This window comes from Pteropus medius, unplaced genomic scaffold, assembly GCF_902729225.1.
Source record: "Pteropus medius unplaced genomic scaffold, Ma_sr-lr_union100, whole genome shotgun sequence".
NCBI classification, from domain to species: Eukaryota; Metazoa; Chordata; class Mammalia; order Chiroptera; family Pteropodidae; genus Pteropus; species Pteropus medius.
Genome location: NW_024352785.1, coordinates 12,672,293 through 12,691,130, shown reverse-complemented (window position 1 = coordinate 12,691,130; position 18,838 = coordinate 12,672,293). Strand labels below are relative to the sequence as shown.

At 30.5% G+C, this 18,838-nt stretch overlaps 1 protein-coding gene across 6 annotated transcripts in view; it reads right to left on the bottom strand.

The window, feature by feature from the left end:
* The window catches only part of DMXL1 (Dmx like 1), a 126,409-nt gene that overhangs the window by 19,826 nt on the left and 87,745 nt on the right, over positions 1-18,838 (bottom strand). For 2 of the 6 annotated variants that reach the window (XM_039848513.1, XM_039848516.1), the window contains exons 33-39: positions 18,602-18,719; positions 15,425-15,487; positions 9,644-9,730; positions 7,156-7,277; positions 6,666-6,807; positions 3,237-3,297; positions 164-291 (exon numbers count right to left, since the gene is read on the bottom strand). In XM_039848513.1, coding sequence (XP_039704447.1) covers positions 164-291; positions 3,237-3,297; positions 6,666-6,807; positions 7,156-7,277; positions 9,644-9,730; positions 15,425-15,487; positions 18,602-18,719 — 721 coding nt within the window. Of the gene's footprint in view, positions 1-163; positions 292-3,236; positions 3,298-3,545; positions 3,597-6,665; positions 6,808-7,155; positions 7,278-9,643; positions 9,731-15,424; positions 15,488-18,601; positions 18,720-18,838 lie in introns of all 6 variants that reach the window. The other 4 variants (XM_039848517.1, XM_039848515.1, XM_039848512.1 and 1 more) reach the window with 3 other exon arrangements.

Here is an 18,838-nt window from a genome sequence, read left to right as displayed (position 1 = left end):
ATTTAAGCATTCTTTCAGATAAATTTTTTTTAAAGAAGAATTCATATAGATTAATACTTTACCATTAGTTCATTGAGCTGTTCTCTACGGAAACCCAAATTAGTAACATTTATAAACTTCCAACATAACAAACCATTTTTCCATTTGCATTTTTATATACTACCTTATTTCCCTGGTAGTTAAATCTCATTCTTGTAACTCTTGAATTGCCACCAGATCGAAAGCAGGTTATTTGTTGAGAATGGCCCCATTCAAACATTCTGACACTTCCGTCTTGAGCTCCTGTCAGATCTGCATTATAAGAAGGCAAAAACCACAAATTTATTTAAGGAATCTTTGGAAAATTTGTTTTTAAATCCAATGTGAAAACCTTTATGAAAGAAAGACCTAAGAAATGATTCATAGTCAATTTACATGAATTTACCTTTGTATAAAATTTCACTTGAATACTCTTAATCTTAGACACAGTTAACTATATGATGTACTTTTGACTGAGAATATATTCTCACACAAAACAACAGAAGCAATTAAATCAGACCTCTATAAATTTTATTTCCTTTTGAAATTAACTCAATGATGTTTTAATAGCCTTTAATAAATAACTTTTATGATAAGCCCTTAAAAATGCTTGGGACTACTAAAGAGCCAGTTCTTATCAGCATACTATTAATGTTTAAATTTATACATTTTCTCTGTATTAAAAAAAGATTGTAGGAGGCCTTGAATGTCAAGCTAAAGGAAAAAAAAACCAATTCTAATAGTTTTTCTGATTGACCTGATATCTCAAATATGTTATATGTTTCATTGAAAAATATGAATAAGCCAAATAATTACTAATTCTTCACTTTACCATTTACTAATTGTGTGATACTAGTAAAGTTATTTAACCTCCCTGAGCCTATTTCCTTTCTGTAAAAGGAGAATAATGATATATAAGTAACTGGACAGTTGTGAGAAGGTAAATGAGTTAATCTCTATAAATTGTTCAGAAATACACCTAATATACAGGACTCAATTTATATTAAGTATAATTATTAATATTAACGAGGCAAAGAGGTAGTAAGAAATTTTATTAATGTATGTAAAGATGTAGCACATTACTAATCAAATATTAGTTAAGATTCTCTCATTCCTTACCAAGTATTTAAATAAATGGACTTCAATTGTTCTGAAATGTTTTAACACTGGCCTGAGGTTGGGAGGGTGGGCAGAATGTCCTGAGACAGGATTTAGCTCTTTTCTCTCACCCTCAATAGTCTTACTTAGCTTATTCAAAAAAATAAATTGGGCCAGTTGTGTTTAAAAACCACTCAAAGTGTTCTAATATTATAATGGTTTTATTTATTTGAAAATGATCCCTAATTATTAAGTGCTGACATATAAAATGAAATCATCTCTTAAAACCTTTGTAAACTAAGATTTTAAAAAACAGGCTGTCTGATCAAATATCCCTTATTAGTAACTGAAGAGTGTTATATCAAAGCAGTAAGGAATAGGTTAGCTACAATGGTAAAAACCTTAAATGCTCATTATTTAAAAAAATAGGACTTTTAAGACTTCCATTTCTATTTTAATCCAACCAATTAGCCTAACTTCTAAAAATTTCCCTAGAGTCAAAATCAAAAAGTAGTGGGTTCTAGTGAATAAGATTTTTTTAAAGATCTACTCCAAAGTAAGAAAGAAACTATTTTGAGATAACTGAAATTCAGGGTAAAATTTTAAAAAATCCTGTCTCATACCATTTCTATTACATAAAAAGTGCTTATTGTTGAATTAAATTACCATTGGTGGGACTTGTTCATGACATGAACTGAAAAAAATTTATTAATTAATTAGCTTTTAATTTTTCAAGTTTCTTATCTGGCAATTATAGTACTTCTCTGAAGAGTGAGAGTCTTTATCCCAAGACAGAAGTGATCTAATGTTACCTAACAATGCTGAAAATAACTCCATTAATTGCCTTTGAAGCTAGGGCTCTCTTTATTTAAATTTATGGGACTGAGGTAGAGACTATTCCCTATAATACTAGTCATCTGTTGGGATACACGCTATGAGGCTGAGAAAAAAATGAAGTCCCTTCAATATTTCAGGAAACTTCCAAATCCTATTGCATAGAATAAGGATAGATTTTTAAGCAATGTTAAATGTTTCTTGCTGTGGGAGTAATATTATTTAAGCTTTGTATGTAAAACACATTTGACTCCTATAGTCTATGCTCCATGACAGATTTTTAGTTCTCACTTTACTTTAGACTTGTTGATAGAAAATATACTTCTAGAGTTGAATACATTCAATGTAGTGAAAAGGAACTAATTTTTTATATTATTTTATTCCTCTAGTATAAGTATCAGAAATTCTTCCTTTCATTTTAAACGTATGATTCTCTTGAACTCTTTTATTTAACACTGGTGTACAACTTTGATAATAGATAACTTACAGCACTTAGAATAAATAAGTATAAAAGAACATTGGTTTTGTCAAGTGTATTTTATCAGAGTATCTCTCAAAGAAAAGGTGGTAAAATTTTTATAGGTTATTTAATTGGAGAGATAGGAATAATTAACATGTACTATTTTTGTTACTGCGTGGTAGGACAACTGGATGAAGGGCACAACTTAAAAATTATGTTAAAAAAAGTTGGAATACTCACACACCAATATGAATATTGATTCCAACCTACCAGTTAATTTGAAAGCTGTCTCAATTTTTTCTCTGCTTCAATACTTTCAATAAATTCCACATTAATTAAGTTCTTTGTAAAAGGAAGAAAAACCTTTGAGATCCCAAGAAAGATTAACTGAAAATAAATATATCCTGCCTTAGAAGAACTTATTAATAACTGTTGTCTATACTTACTATTAGTGTGTCTGATAAAAGACAAACTGATTATAATGAGGCAATAAATGACCAAGATATGGTTCCAGTTTATGTAACAAAAGATGGAAGTGACCCTATTATTAAAACAATAATTATCAATTACAATTTAGCATGTGTAAAGAGTCCAAAAATGTTCAAAAACAAAATGTGCAAACTTAAAATATGTAGTCAAAATGCTAAAAATTTACTACATTAAGTTAGACTTCTCTATTAATTCAGGGAATTTTTTTTTCTATTTTTATCCAATTTTGAAATGAAGATTTTATTTGTAGCAAACATCTCCACAAAAAAATTAAATCTTTTGTTTTAAACTAAAGCATTCTTTAAATTCCTTAGAAAAATGGCTATTATTGACTTACAGTAAGGAAGAGTGGGATGAGAAGTCATTCTTCTGACATTATTAATGGCTTTCTTAATCATCTGTTAACAAAGAAAAATCATTCTTCTAGTTACAATAGTCGTATTAAAAATTTTACTTGTGACACGAAATTCAAATAATGTTTATTTTTATGTGATTTCATAACTGCCATTATGAGTGGTAAAAATACTAAACATGGTAACAGAAATTAAGTTTAATAGTTCAGCGCTCTTACATTTAAGTGTACAAACATTTTCTGCATCATTGACTAGGCTCTAGGAACAAATTCACCTTGAGAATTTAGTCTTACCTCCTTTCTTGCCAATTCTTTTCTGATCCCATTAAATTTATTGGAATAATCCTGAATAGTATAAGGTTAAAAAGACAGGTAGAAGCATGTGAAAAAAAAAAAAAGAGGTAAACAGAAAATTGTATAAATTTTTAATTGATAGTTTGGAATTGTTTATTTACCCATTTGTAAATCATGCTTTGAATGATTTAAGTAGCCTGTCAAACAAGAGTAAATACATGAAATTAAAGGGATAATTTTAATTTATAGAACATTTCCTATTTATACAGTACCATAACTGCAGTTGTATGTTATCCTAAGTTTGTAATATCAGTCTCACGTATATTTTTTGTTGTTATTGTTGTTCTTTTGGATTTTAAATTGTTCAATTAGCCTATGTGAGTAAAGAGGGGATTTGATAGAGAGAAAAGGGATTATTCAGCAGAACTGGTGAGGGATAGAAACACTGAAAAATATATACGTATAGATACAGTTTTATTCCAATAAAGAAGTTGGTCATAACAAGTATTCTTTTATGTTGGTATTTATAATTCAATAAAATAAGATTAAGAAAATATTTTATCATTTTTCCACAAAAAATGAAAATCTGCTGAATGTTACTTTTGTTTAGGAAACTTCATGTTTAAATCTCCTGTTTCTCTTAAAGAAATGCCTAAAGGTTCTTGTTCTTTCATCTTTTTTTTTTCTAACTAAATGATACTTTTTGAGTAAAGTATCAAAGGAAAACTAAGAGTAAAAAAAATAAACACAGCTTTAAAGTTTCTGAAAGCATATGTCAAATATTTTAGGGGGGAAAAGTCGTTCATTATTGGAGAAGGTCCATATAAAAAAGAACTACCTTATTGCATCAGTGTCTTTTACTTGAAGATGGAGTGGGGCAATCCCAATACTTATGTTTACAAATCACAATGATCCAAACTAAAAATATGTCCTTCTAAGATTTAGATAGGAAGAAAATTTAGTTCTAAGATAAATTCAATGATAAATTCTGGTTTATAATGCTTTGGAGTATAAGCACATTTTCTGAGTACCTACAATTTGTTAAACACCATTCTTGTTAGAGATCACCGGTGTATAAGGCAGGCATAAAGCAATTTCTAAAAGAGCTTACATTCTATCTAAATAATGGATATATAATTTTAAAACTGATAAAGGCTATAAAGATGACAGAATGGAATAATATGATATAGGGATATTGAGGGTAGAGTAGGGAAGGGCAGATGCCTTTATTAGGGAAGCGAGGGAAATCTATGGGAATATGAGCTGAGATCTGAATGGTAAGACAAGAAAAGAGCATTTTAAGCAGAAAGCAAGGCAAAAGCTCCAACATGCCAATGAGTTTGATGTGGTCAAGGGACAGAAAGAAGGCCACAGTAACTAGAACAAAGAGAATCATGTGTAGAATGAAGGGAGATGAGGCTACAGAGTTAAATCTGGCAGGAGTTAAATCACATAGGGCTTTGGAGGCCATGTTAAGGACTTGTTTTTTAAAGTTGTACTGGGAAATCTGAAAGTTTTAAGCAGGCGAGTGGCAATCTGAATGAAGATGCCACAGAAAAGAGAAACTCTGGTTGCTGTGCACAGAACAGAGGGAGCAAGCCTGGAAGCTGAGAGACCAGCAAAGAAAGTGGTTATAGGAAGAACTGTATTGAATTCTCTGAAACTGGAGTTGGAAAAAATATCTATTATTTCTTTTCATATATTTTGTATATTCTCTTTAAGTTCCCCTGTAAAAGATGATAATATTAATAGGTTTTATAAATGAATTTTAACATACCTGTTAATTGGAAAGAAATTAAATATTAATGACCAAGTCATTCATTTGAGTGATTACTAGATAGGTTTTCAAATTCTTCAATTTAATCTTAAAACACTCCTCCCTGAAATCAATGAGCTAAGAGGAATAGAGGGCTCTAATACAAACTACCATGAATTTGAGACTGTGACCCTAGTTAAATCACTTGACCTTTGTGCAATCTCAAGCATGAAAAGAATGAGAATAAGGAGTAATTATAACAGCTACAAAGAATAATAGTTATATGAGCAATAAAGGAACTGCATTAAATATCAAATATCAGATATTATTAAAGATAATTAAACCTTTATTTAAACACTTACTGATTAGTGGAAAAACAATTTTTTTTTTTTTTTTTTTTTTTGGCCAAGGAAAGAATTCTACAGGACTTAGGAAACAAAAAAATCCCCAAACCTACCACCTAGAAGGCTACAGAAAGAATTACAGGTGCTGGGTTTCTTCGATTTTATGCATCAATTCCTATATCCAAAGTATCAAAAAAGAGATATCATGGAGGTATAAACATCGATTACATCTTAGGTAATCAGGGCTCAAGATCTTCCATTACTACAGAAAAATTATGTTTCAGATCATCTGCATATTTTACTTTGCCTAAATTTAAAACAATGTATATTATTTTCATTTGTTCAAAAAACATTTATCTCAGCATTAAAAGAAGTCGTACTTAATATGGACATATTAGTTGATATTCATTAAAAGATATTATCTAAACTAGGGGATAGCAAATTTTTTTGTAAAAGACAAGATAATAAATAATTTGGGCTTTATGGAATATGGCCTCTGTCTCAGATACTCAGTTCTGCCACTGTAGCATAAAAGCATTCATAGGTAAAATATAAACAAATGACTGTGGCTATATTCCAATAAAACTTTATTTATAGATACTAAAATTTCAGTTTCATATAAGTTTCATGTGTCACAAAATACCATTCCTCTTTTGATTTCTTTTTCAATCATTGAAAAATGTAAAGACCATTCTTAGTATTTTGTCTATACAAAAACAGGTGGTGGGCAGAATTTAATCCACAGACCATAGCTTGCTAAGGCTTGATTTGGACCAATAAATTCCAAATAATTATTACTTAAAATATAGCAGTTAACATATTTAAATTATTTATTTAAAATTATTTTCTATCTTTTTAAAATGAAAACATTATTCTTCGTAATCAAAGTTTACAACTTCCAGCAAGTATAACTTACTAAAAAGTTGGGAACTTTTAGAAAAAATTGTTTAAATCATCTTTTATCTATTAAGCTAGAGGAAAAAATAAGATATTTATACACAAATATTTTTAACTACATACCACAGATGCTCCTCTGCCAGTCTGTGTACTACCAAGCCATGGCATGTTGATTGGCGTACCAGGATTGCTATGTGTATATGGGGTTGTACCTTGCACAGCTATTAAATCATCACGAGCATGTATGACTAAGAAATCTTCTGACCTACAAAGGAATGTCAACTAGAATGAAAGCAATCCATCAGTTCTTCATTTCTTCTATTATTCCTAAAAGTTGTAACATATGACTTCATGTTTCTTAAGTTTTTTCAGTTAACTCCTAACGATAACTTCGTATTTGAATAATTTCAGATTCCTTCACTTATTCTCTTTAAACCCTCAATTCCTTTCCTTTAGAGTGCCTGCCACCCCCTCTTTACCCTTTAGCATATCGGCTTCTACTCTGCCTACAATCGAGGAATATTCCTTTAAAAAATCTTTTGAAAGTTATAGTTCAATGGATATCATCATTCATATTGCAATGTTACTTAATAAAAACAAAGTATAAAGGTACCCTTTGCTTTCCATTTCTATATCATCATCTACCCAAGTATAGATTTGTGTAGCCAGAATTCCAGAAACATCCAGTTCTTGAACATCGTGGCTCGAAGCAATTGCTATGCAGTTTCTATTTGCCTAAACAAAAAACATACAGTAAATTTTAAACAAAAAAGTTCAAGAAATGAGGCTGTTAAGGTACAGAATAAATAGTATTCTCACAAATAAATATTTTAATTTCAACAATTAAATTTGGAGTGTAATAATCATCAGCTTGAGCTTGGAGACATGCTTATGTTCTAAGAATTCAAGAGCATCCAATAGAAAGCCAGCTATCAATGGTAATGCATGTCCTGTCTCTCTAGTTTACTAGAATGGTACAATCTTTGTAAGGTTTGTGCAGTTCAGAAATGGGGAGGGAGATGTTGAAGAAGACAGGAGCCCTGGAAGGTAATGAAAGATAAAGGAGAAAAGAAACATCAAACCAAAGAAATAGCAGTGAATTATTCAAATGAGATAATATCACCTCACCTAAAGCCTCTCACTCTTAGGTATGAAACACAGAATTTGGGAAAGGACATAAAGGTAATGTATAGATAGGGGTAGAGAAAGAGTGGGAGAAGTATGCCAGAAGAAACCATAAATGAAAAGTTGATCAGATTAAATGATATATAATTTTAAACATCTATGAATTAAAAATGTACATCTCTAAAACAGAAAATGAAAGCTATTCATGGCAAAGAGAAAACAAGATTAATATTTCCATCATATATAAAATGCTAATAAAAACTAATTAGAAAAAACAAAGACCTCAGAGATAAATGGAAAAAGGATCTAACTTGACTGCTGGGAGATAATTCTTCCTGGGTCTTTTCTGCATATTGTGTGAGTGAGTCATTGACTGTCCTTTGTGTTGCAGTATTATTTCCAGGATATATATAGCTATAGTCTTCCCCTCCAGATCAAAGGGCAGGTAAGCTTACTATCATTAGAAAAGATTTGAGTTCCCTTAACTCAGTGTTCCTCTCCTATAATGCATATCACTTTGTGTGCAGGTATCATCTGACCCTCGCCCTGTCACTTTGTGGGAATTATAGTTTAGGACCCAGGGCAAAAATGCTAATGTTCTAGCTACTGCTTTCGCTATTAGTGATAAACTATCCCATGTCTCTGGCCCCGGAGTCTTCTGTCTTTTAACAGCATCCATTAAACTGGAATGCCGGGGGATATCTCAGACCTTTCACAGTTCTTGGCACAGATAAATCACAGCTAAACAAATGAGAAAAGTTCAATCTCACTACCATTTTAAAAGAATGCAATGTAAAACAAAAGGCATTATTTCTCAGCTACAAATTTAACAAATCTGGAGAAATAAGAATTAAATAGGTATACTTTTAAACAGTAAATGGCAGACTTTATATATGTGGACGATTGCTCATTACTTATATACATCCAAAAAAAAAAGTTTGTTTTATAGCACAGAATACTTAAAATCATATTTTCTTCAGGGGGAGGAATATATTTGTTGGGCATAGACAGTAATTTTGTTATTTGTATTAAACATGCATATACTGTATTATAACATGAGAATTGCATAGCTAAGAGGCATATTCCAAAACTGCCTGTCATAACAACTAGTCCATTGTTCAGGGGTGTCTATGAGGGCAACGAGACAAAGCACACAGAAAAAATGAGGACAAAATGACAAAATAACTATCTAGGAGAAATCAAAGAAAAGAAAGATAGCATAGAAAAATGGAGAACCAACTGGTGAAATGATTATTGAATAGATAATGGCACAGGATATATATCTAAATAATATTTAAAGATTATTTTTAAATTAGGAATTCACTGTGTGTGTGTATCTTTTAAGTTAATGAAAATAAGGGAAATAAGAGTATCTAGAAGTCATTATAAAACTCTATAGTAAGCCAACTAGGGAAGACAGAAGGGAAAAAATGATTAAGACAGATTTCAACTTTGGACCACTGTACACAAGGCTACCTCTTCTGTGAGTAGCTTACTGACACCTTTAATGAGAATGCTGAGTAGAAGGCTAAGAAATAAAAAAAATAAAAAAAAAAGAAAAACAAACAAAAAACACTCTAGTTGACTTACAGCCATAAGTCAAGAAAGGACAATTTCTGAATCACATAAGCTTAGATTCTGTCTAATATTAAGAACCACATTAAACATATTCATACAGAGAAAATAGAAAACTTTTTCTTTGGATTAACCTTTATAATGTGTTACATAAATTCTTAAGGTTACCGTTGTCTCTGGAGAAGAAAAAAAATTTTATCTGCTATATATTCAAAATCAAAAAATTAAATATCAATATAATCATTTTATAAAATAAAAAACTCATTCAGATTGCAATTTTAAAAGTGGGAAGTAGCTTTAGGAAAAAAGAAATACTGATACTGAATAAACTGACAACAAGAAATATTCTCCAACTATGAGTACTTAATACCTGAAGAAATGAAAAATGTCTATGTACTTACTTTATTAACAGCGAAGGCAGTAATGATATCAGATTCCTTGTGAATAATTCTTGCTTTACCTCCAGGATATCCCAAATCTGCTTCTATCTAAACGGAGGAAAAGAAAATTAAAAATATGGTGATTTCAGTAATAGAAAGTATATGCCAATCTGTCATTTAATACTTCCTTAAATTATTTTAAAAAAACTGTTTAGATATTTCGAATCCAAAGGTATTATCCATTATCCATAAAATAAAATTTATTTGACAAGGGGAATTTAAGTTTTTTTAACTTGCTTTTTCCCATATAATAAGATAGCTGATATAACATTCAACTTCATTAATTGCTTATGTTCCCAAGCGTAATGAATTAAATTTAAAGGATCAAGATATTCTAATTATTAAAGTAAGATTTGTTTATACCAGTTTTCTTAGTATTATAATCCTTTGATAATATTTTATAAATAGTAAAAAGTCAGATGCTAAACATTTTAGGTTTTGGGTACCATAGAGGGTCACTGTTGCATATTTTTTTTTTTTTTAAACAACCTCATAAAAATATAAAGATCATTCTTAGCTCATAGCCTATAAAACAACAGGTTGGATATGGCCTGCTTAATATAGTTTACTGACCCCTGGTTTAAAATAACTTTTAATTTATAGATGCTACAACATGGAATAATCCTGAAGATACTATGCTAAGTGAAATAAGCCAGTCACAAAAGGACAAATATTGAATGATTTCACTTAAATGGGAATCTAGGGTAGGTAGTAAAATTCATAGAGACAGAAAGTAGAATGGTAGTTTGGCTGGGTGGTGGGGAATGGAGAGCTATTGTTTAATGGGTACAGAGTTTTAGTTTGGGGAGATGAAAAAGTTCTGGAGATGGATGGTGGTGATGGCTGCACGACAATGTGAATGTACTTAAAGTCGCTGAACTATACACTTAAAATGATTAAAATGGTAAATTTTGTATGTATATTTCACAATAAAAAAAAAAGAAATTTTATGCAGAAACTGATCTGAACAATGTTTGGGTTCTACAGAGCTTCCCTTAGAAACTGGAGAGGGTAGTTCTAACAATCTAGCTCCAGGACTCTACTACTCTTTCAATTAGAGCAGCAGGATGTCTAAAACTATCAACTTTTATTTTACATGTTAATAAATAAGGTTTCAAGGGTGCAATGAGCTCAAGGCCTCACAGCAGATCTATGGAAAAACTGAACTGAGACTCTAGGTCTCATTAGTGATTTTCGGTTACTACTACCTTCTATAATGTAAAGCTGTGTTCTTGGAGTACTTCAGCAATACGCTAGCGATAAAGTATAAACAAACATGAAGTAAGAAGAGAACTAAAGAATATCAAAGGCATACTAGAAGAAAATGGAAAGCAATTAAGTGAATATAAAATGACACCAATATCCAAAATATTAGGGAATAAAAATATTAAGAAATAATTTTGTTTTCTAACTTATAGCAGAGAATGAGGTGATATTACCATAGATTCTACTGTATATTAAAAGGATAAGGAAATATTATGAATAAGTTTACACCAATAAATTTGACGATTGACAAAGCAGGCAAATTTCTTGAAAGACACAGATTATCAACGCTCACTCGAAAAGAAACAGATAATCTGAACTGCCCTATATCCGTTAAAAAATTAAATTTGTAGTTAAAAAAACTCCAGGCTCAGATGGTTTCTCCGGTGAATTTTACCAAACACTGAAGAAACAAATATTACTAATTCTATACAAATTCTTCCAAAAACTAATGAGAACACTTCACAAATCATTCTATGAGGCCAGCATTAGCTTAAAACCAAAAACCAAAAAAAGACAAAAAAAAAAAGCCCCCCAAAATAAACCAAAATACCCAAAAACATTCTAGGAAAACTACAAACCATGAACATAGATGCAAAAGTTCTTAACAACAATCTTAACACATCAAATTAAAAATATATAAAAAAGATAACTTATCATGACCAAATGGAACTTATCCTGAGAATGAAAGGTTGGTTTAATATTAGCCATATTAACAGACTAATAAAAAAAATCTTGTGAACATCTCAGTACAGTCATGCACTAATTAACAAGAGACATCTGGTCAAGGATGAACTGCATATGTGACAGTAACAATTGTAATGGAGCTGAAAAATTCCTTATTACCTAGTGACTTCTTAGCCCTTATAACATTGTAATATAATACATTATACAAATACTTACCATAGCATTACAAATACCTAGAGTATTCAGTACAGCAATATGCTGTACAGGTCTGTAGCCAACAAGCTGTAGGGGAACAGAATTTGCCACTCCAAAATAGGTCTCTTAAGCATAACAATTATTTTAGATTGGTTAATTTTAAGAAATAGCAGACATGAAAGTAGCTCTGAAAACCAAGCAGAAATTACCCTTCTAAAAGACATTTACATTTCTAAGGGAAATCTCCATTTGTAAGGGTTTCTCCCTAGCTGTACCAGCACCAGCGAGAGAAGGATGACAATGTTTCTAGAAACTCTTATCAAGGCACAACATAAAAGCTTAAATCTGTATAATAAACTTACCCTGTTTATTGTGCTTTTTCTGGTAATCTCCCATTACTGACTTCCCCCATGCCCAAGATCTTCAGCTGAATATGATATTTAAGGTGGTGGCTTCAGCCATTTTGGTGAGTTACTCAGTTTTTCTGGGTCTCTCCCATGTATAAAGGAGGTATGTGTGTTATTAAACTTTTGTTTTCTTCTGTTAATCTGTCTTTTATTACAGAGATGTCTCAGCCAAGAAGCCAGAAGGGTAGAGGGAAAGTTATTTTTCCTCCCCTACAAGGCAATATAGGCTATACCATATAGCCTAGGTGTGTAGTGGGCTATACCATCTAGGTTTGTATAAATACACTATGATGTTCACACAATGACGAAATTATATAATGACTCATTTCTCAGAATATATTTCCATTGTTAAGCAGTGCATGACTGTAGTAGCAAAAAAAGCATTATGTAGGATATAAAACAAAGCGACAAATGTACAAGATGAACAAAAACTCATAGACACAGAAAACAGTTTAGCGGTTACCAGAGGGAAAGGAGTGGGGGATAGGTAAGGGTAAAGGAGGTCAAATATATGGTGATGAAAGGAGATTTGACTTTGGGTGGCAAAAACACAATGCATATACAGATGATGTATTATTGAATTGTACGCTTGAAACCTATATAATTTTATTAACCAATGTCACCCCAATAAACTTAATTTAAAAGAATTTAAAAAAAAAGTATTTGACAAAATCCAACATCTTTTCCTGATTAAAAACTCTCAACAAGTTAGGAAAAGAAACTTTCTCAGTCTTATAAAGGACATCTACAACCTTATAGATAACATTATCCTTAATGACAAAAGACTGAATGCTTTCCCCCAAGATCAGAAACAAAAACAAAATGTTTGCTTTCACCATTTCTATTTAATATTAGACCAGAATTTCAGTTAGCACAATAAGACAGTGGGTATTAGCATAAAGATAAACAAACAGATCAATGGTCCAAAACAGAGTGGAGAAAAAACCTACACATATATGTCAACTGGTTTTTTAAAAGGAAGAAAAGGCAATTCGATGAAAGAATAATCTTTTTACAAAGAGTGTTGGAACAACTGATACACAGATAATTTAAAAAGTAACTATGATCCATACTTTGCATCATATAAAAAAATTAACTCAAAATGAGCGATAGACCTAACTGTAAAACTAAAATTATAAAACATTGGAACGAAGCAGAAGAAAATCTTTGTGACTCAGGCAAAAATTTCTTAGGTATGATATTAAAAAGAAAATCCATACAAAGAATGAATTAAAAAGAAATTGTAAAGAGAATGAAAGGACAAGCAATATATCAGGAGAAAATATTTGCAAATCACATATCTGATAAAAGACTTATTTAGAATATATAAAGAACTATTAAAACTCAAGAAAACATACAACCTAATAAAAAACACACGTTTTAAAAGGCACATGGCAAGTAAGCACATGATCAGATGCTCAATACAAATTAAAAACACAATGAACTATGACTACACACTTAGTAGAATGGCTAAAATAAAAAGGCTGACCATATCAAGTGTTGATGAAGATGTGAAACAACTGAGATTTCATACGCTGCTGCTGGGAATGTAAACTGTTTACACCACATTGGAAAATACTTGAGCAGTTTCTTAAAAAGTTAACTATACACCTACAATATAATTCAGCCGTTCCATTCCTAAGCATTTACACAAGAGAAATCAAAGTATATGCCCTTCCAAAGAGACTTGTGCATTAATATTCTAAGCAGTCTTATTTGAAAGAGCTCCAAAATGGAAACAGCTGAAGTGTTTATCAAGAGGTAAGTGGGTAAACAAATGTGGTATAGCCATACAATGATACACCTCAGCAATAAAAAGAAATGAACTACTGAAATACAAGAGATAGTGGAATCGCAAAATTATTGTGCTGAGAAAGTGCATAAAAAAAATACTGTATGATTTCATTTACAAATATTCCAGAAAATGCAAACTAATCTATAATATCAAGAAGTAGATTGGTAGTTGCCTGGAGAGAAAGAAGGAAGAGGTGAGAGGCGAGGAGTAAGTAAGGGATTAAAGTTTTAGGGGTAATAGATATATTTTCTTGTTTGTGCTGATGACTTCATCAATGTGTACATATGTGAAAATTGATCAAGCTCTGCGCTTTAATAAATATGTGCAATTATTTTAAGTCAAGTATACCTAATAAAGCTGTTAGAAATAAAATTGTCACACATGGCTTAGAAAACATTGGCCAAAAATGATTATGATATTAACAGAATGACTGCCTTTTGATGTAGTGTAATGGCTACAGTAATACAACATTCTGATTCTGGTAATGAATAGACTGTACTAATTAATGATTACCCAAGCAAGGAATATTATTAACTAATTAAAAGTTTGAATTATAGTCTGTTAAAACTCCCAAAGGCCATGAGAAATTTCCAAAGTATGGACTGCATATATTTATTCTGCCAAGGTTTTAGTTATAATATATACTTGACATCAAATCAGCCTTTTTTATTAATTGCATAGAATTATTTCTCTTATTTACTAAAAGGTTCATGTGGGAAAAAATAAGAGGTGGGAATTCATAGCCTTAAAAAAAATCTTTTGAGAAAATTTTCTCTAAAAATTACTCCTTTGAGATGATCTTAATATCAGAATGTGAAACACATGAATTATGTATCAACCCAATAAAAGCCATATTTGAATGTGTGATCATAGAACATTTGGGAGTTATTTCATTACTGCACAAATTCTTATCTTTTGTGCTCTTGTTCTCAAGAACTGAGTACTTACTATGCACAAGGCAATATGCTAGATCCTATTTTTACCAGTAAAATAAATGCTATATAATAGTATTTGATATATTTTAAGGAATTAATCAGTATCATAGAAAAGAATTTTAACTTCAGAAGTGATACTTGCAAAAACAGAATACTACTTTACTTCTGTAATGGCTATTGCAATTACATTTTATAAAGAACTTGTATTTACCCAGAGAAATCTGTAGCCAAAACAGGACACATTCAACTTCCTTTAAAATTGCATTCTCTTATTAATAAAGCAGAAAAAATTTTGTGATTGCAATATTTAACTTGTTAAAATTTAAAAAAATAAATAAATTGAGGAAGTAAAACATTAATTGCATTGGAAACAAAGTCTAGTCCAAAATTAAAATAGAAACACTTTGTTTTTCTTGTTAAAGAATGCAATTTCTAATTTCAGTTGAATGATACTTTGTACCTTATTGATGTTTGGCTCCTCCATCATAGAATTTTTGATGGTTTCACAGTTGTCCTCTAATGACTTCATTAAGAAAGAATAACCACATGACAAAGAGTAAAGACGAGATGTAACATGCAAAATATTGGGGATATTTTTAAATTAGATTTTAAAGAAATTTACTAGAAAACAACACTAGGCTGAGTTATTATTTTTTAATTTAATATATCATAAAAGAAACATGTATGGGGGTGCATGGTTAGGAGTAAGAGGTTAGAGAAAACTTAATCCCTCAAAACTCATTAACCACTATTGATTTTATTCTGTCTCCTAAGAAATTTTTACTCACTTATGAGATGTCAACATTAAAGCAAGATTGTACCCAAAGTATTTCATATTACAAATTTCAGAGCTACTTGTGCCAGAGTACTATCAACTGAAAATTAAAATCAAATTGTTCTTACACAGTACTATGTCTTGTCTCCACTATGGTGTCTCACTCATAAAAATGCCCTGATTAAAAATTTTGATTTCTAGGTTTCTGATTCTCTCCTTCTCGATTTAGCTAAAAATAGTTTAAAAAAAAAAATTGCTTGGAGGCACACATGCTTCTTAAAAGGGGATATTAGCATTAGTTAAAGAAAGAGCTGGTTCAGGACATTTAGTTTTTCTCATAAAAAAAGAAAACGGAAAAAGGAACTGGGAAAACAGATGACCGCTGCCAAGTATTTTTCAGTTGTTGGGAATGATTCAGATATAGCCTATTTGCAGCTATCTGTACTTAATTTCCAAGTAAATTAAAAATAGGAAGGACCTATTTTAAAATGTATATTCCACTGAATTATAGTACATAGGAAAAGAAAAATCTGACATTGGGATTTCAACACCAGATGAAGAAAATTTCATTTTTAAACACACAAAGGAATAAAGAAAGCAACAGAACTCTCAAAATATTCTCCATCATGTCCCATCCAAAATACAGGATCTGTCGTGTATCTATTTCCTAAGTATCTGAAAAGGCACAGTGACTTTGGACTCAACTATTTAAGAATAATAATTTATTAAAAAAAAAAGGAATGGAAGGTAATTTTGTTAATACCAAAAATAGGCTAGTCAACTTTCCAGTAAAGATTAAATAATTTCATACTAACTCTATAAAGTTAATATTCTATTTCATTCCATCCAATCTGTTTTACTATAAAAACTTTTTCTTTTCATAGTCTCTTTATCTAAATATCACTATCTTTACGAGTACCTCCACGAAGAATAAAATAACAAAGCACTAACAATAAATTTCTAATAACCACCATTAATCATGCCGGCTTTTAAATAAGTTAAATGTACTGGCTAAAACACTGCAAAGTAAAAGGTATTATACTCATTTTGCAGGTAAAAAAAACCTAAAATTCAGAGAAAATACTCAGCTTATAGTTATTAGCTTTTAGTCCAGCATTCATATTCCTGCTTCTTAAGATCTCATAAACTTCCCTAGGAAACTAAGAATAAAATAACAGAGGAATTTAAAAGGTGTAGTTGCACTTATCTGCTATTCTTTCTTACTCATTCTGGCTTGGTTATGTTTCTTTATTCTCTTAATGATCCTACTCCCTGATTAAACTAGACAAGCTAGTGGTACAATAGTTTCTTTGTTTTGTTTGTTTTGAGAACTGTTTCATTTCCCAAATATACTAAATGTATCAGAGGTAGAAAAATGTCTTAATTTTTATAACTATATTAATCAGATATGATTTTGTACTTGAAATAATGCCAAATTTGCATATTCATATAACAAGGTACATCAGAGAAACCAAAGAAGTAATAAGCATAGTCAACATGCTTTTTATACAGAATACAGTAGTGCTTTATACACTACTACCAGAATGCTTAAACTTGTAACAAATTATTTTAAGCAAAGATATATGTAAAATAAAAAACAATACCTCATGAGTCAACGTATGCTAAGTAGTCTGACACTCTTACCTAGCAAATTTTTAATTTTATTCATCAAAAATTTTCTTGAACTGTTTTAATGCTAATTCATATACTATTTAAAATATATCTTATATACAGTTACATAGATATATATTCATTTGTATTGTATCTATTGTATTTATTGTTTGCCTAGTTTTCAATTCCATACTAAAGTACGTATATCAAAAGTCTTCTAAGTCAGCAAGAAAACTATATATTTCCTGGCTTGGCTAATTCAAATATATTTACATAAACAGGCAAATACTCAATAACAGCACATGCAGTTGCCTCTTACAAATTAGCGTTTAAACTGAAAGACAATTGAATATATGTAATTTTCCTTTTTTTCAGTGAGGTTAGATGCCATCTTGCTTTTTGCTAACCTGTATATTAAGAAGCCATTCTACTTCCTTATTTCTTCTACTGAAATACCTTCCTTTTTCCCTCCCACTTCAAAAACTGTACAAAGCTTGCTTTCAGACTAGTTCAGTGCTTCTCAAAATGTGATTCACAGATCAGTTGCCAGTCTTGAACTCCTTGCTACTAGTCCATGAGGAGATAAGGAATTAATTACATCATTAAGTCAACCGTTGAGTTTACCTGATATTTTTTAATAGCAAAACTGTCTCAAAGAAGGAAGCAAAATGTTCATTTACATTCAGGTTCAAGTTTCATCAAACTGAAACTCTTTAGTAGCACTGAACTGAGAAAAATAATCATTATAATGATAATACTGAGGTACAATTAACCATTTACAGTATTAACATTAATTTGAGCATGCAAAATTTTATTAAGAAGCATAACCATTAGAATAAAAAGAAAATGTATCTATTTGAAATGTTTTCAGTACACAAACCTAGTTTTAGCTAAACTTCTAAAATAAGCTACTTTTAACTGTCACATGAAAATCATGGGAACTTTCTATACTGTTTCTTAAACTGGGTATCATGACAACTCAAAGCACAGGAAACAAGATACAGTATCTTAACTCAAACAGTATCTTTTTTGGGGAAAAAAGTTCCAAATACATCTGAATTAGAATTTTAAATTAAATTGGTTTAGGCAAATACTGACCCTCTCTTTCCAATTACTCATCTATAAATTAATTGCATAGTATATGTTTATGACATAAAATGAGTTTTTAAAAAGACTGTAAAATGCAACTTTTTCTTTATAATACAAAAGACTTCAATAATAAAACAGTAAACAGGTTTAACTTATACAGACCTCATTTAGACACCTTTTTTTGGTGAATATATTTCTGATAAAGGTTTCCTGAATTTCTTCCTGCTTTACCAAGTACTGCCAAAGTCTCTTCACAGACAGTGCCAGATGGTGTTTAGATCTACAGAGAGAGAGTATATTTAATTATACACTTTGGAGATTTCTGATTAATTTTATCACATTTCCTTAGTGCTATATAAATGTTCATAATAATAAATTAACTAGTATCAGACCAAATCA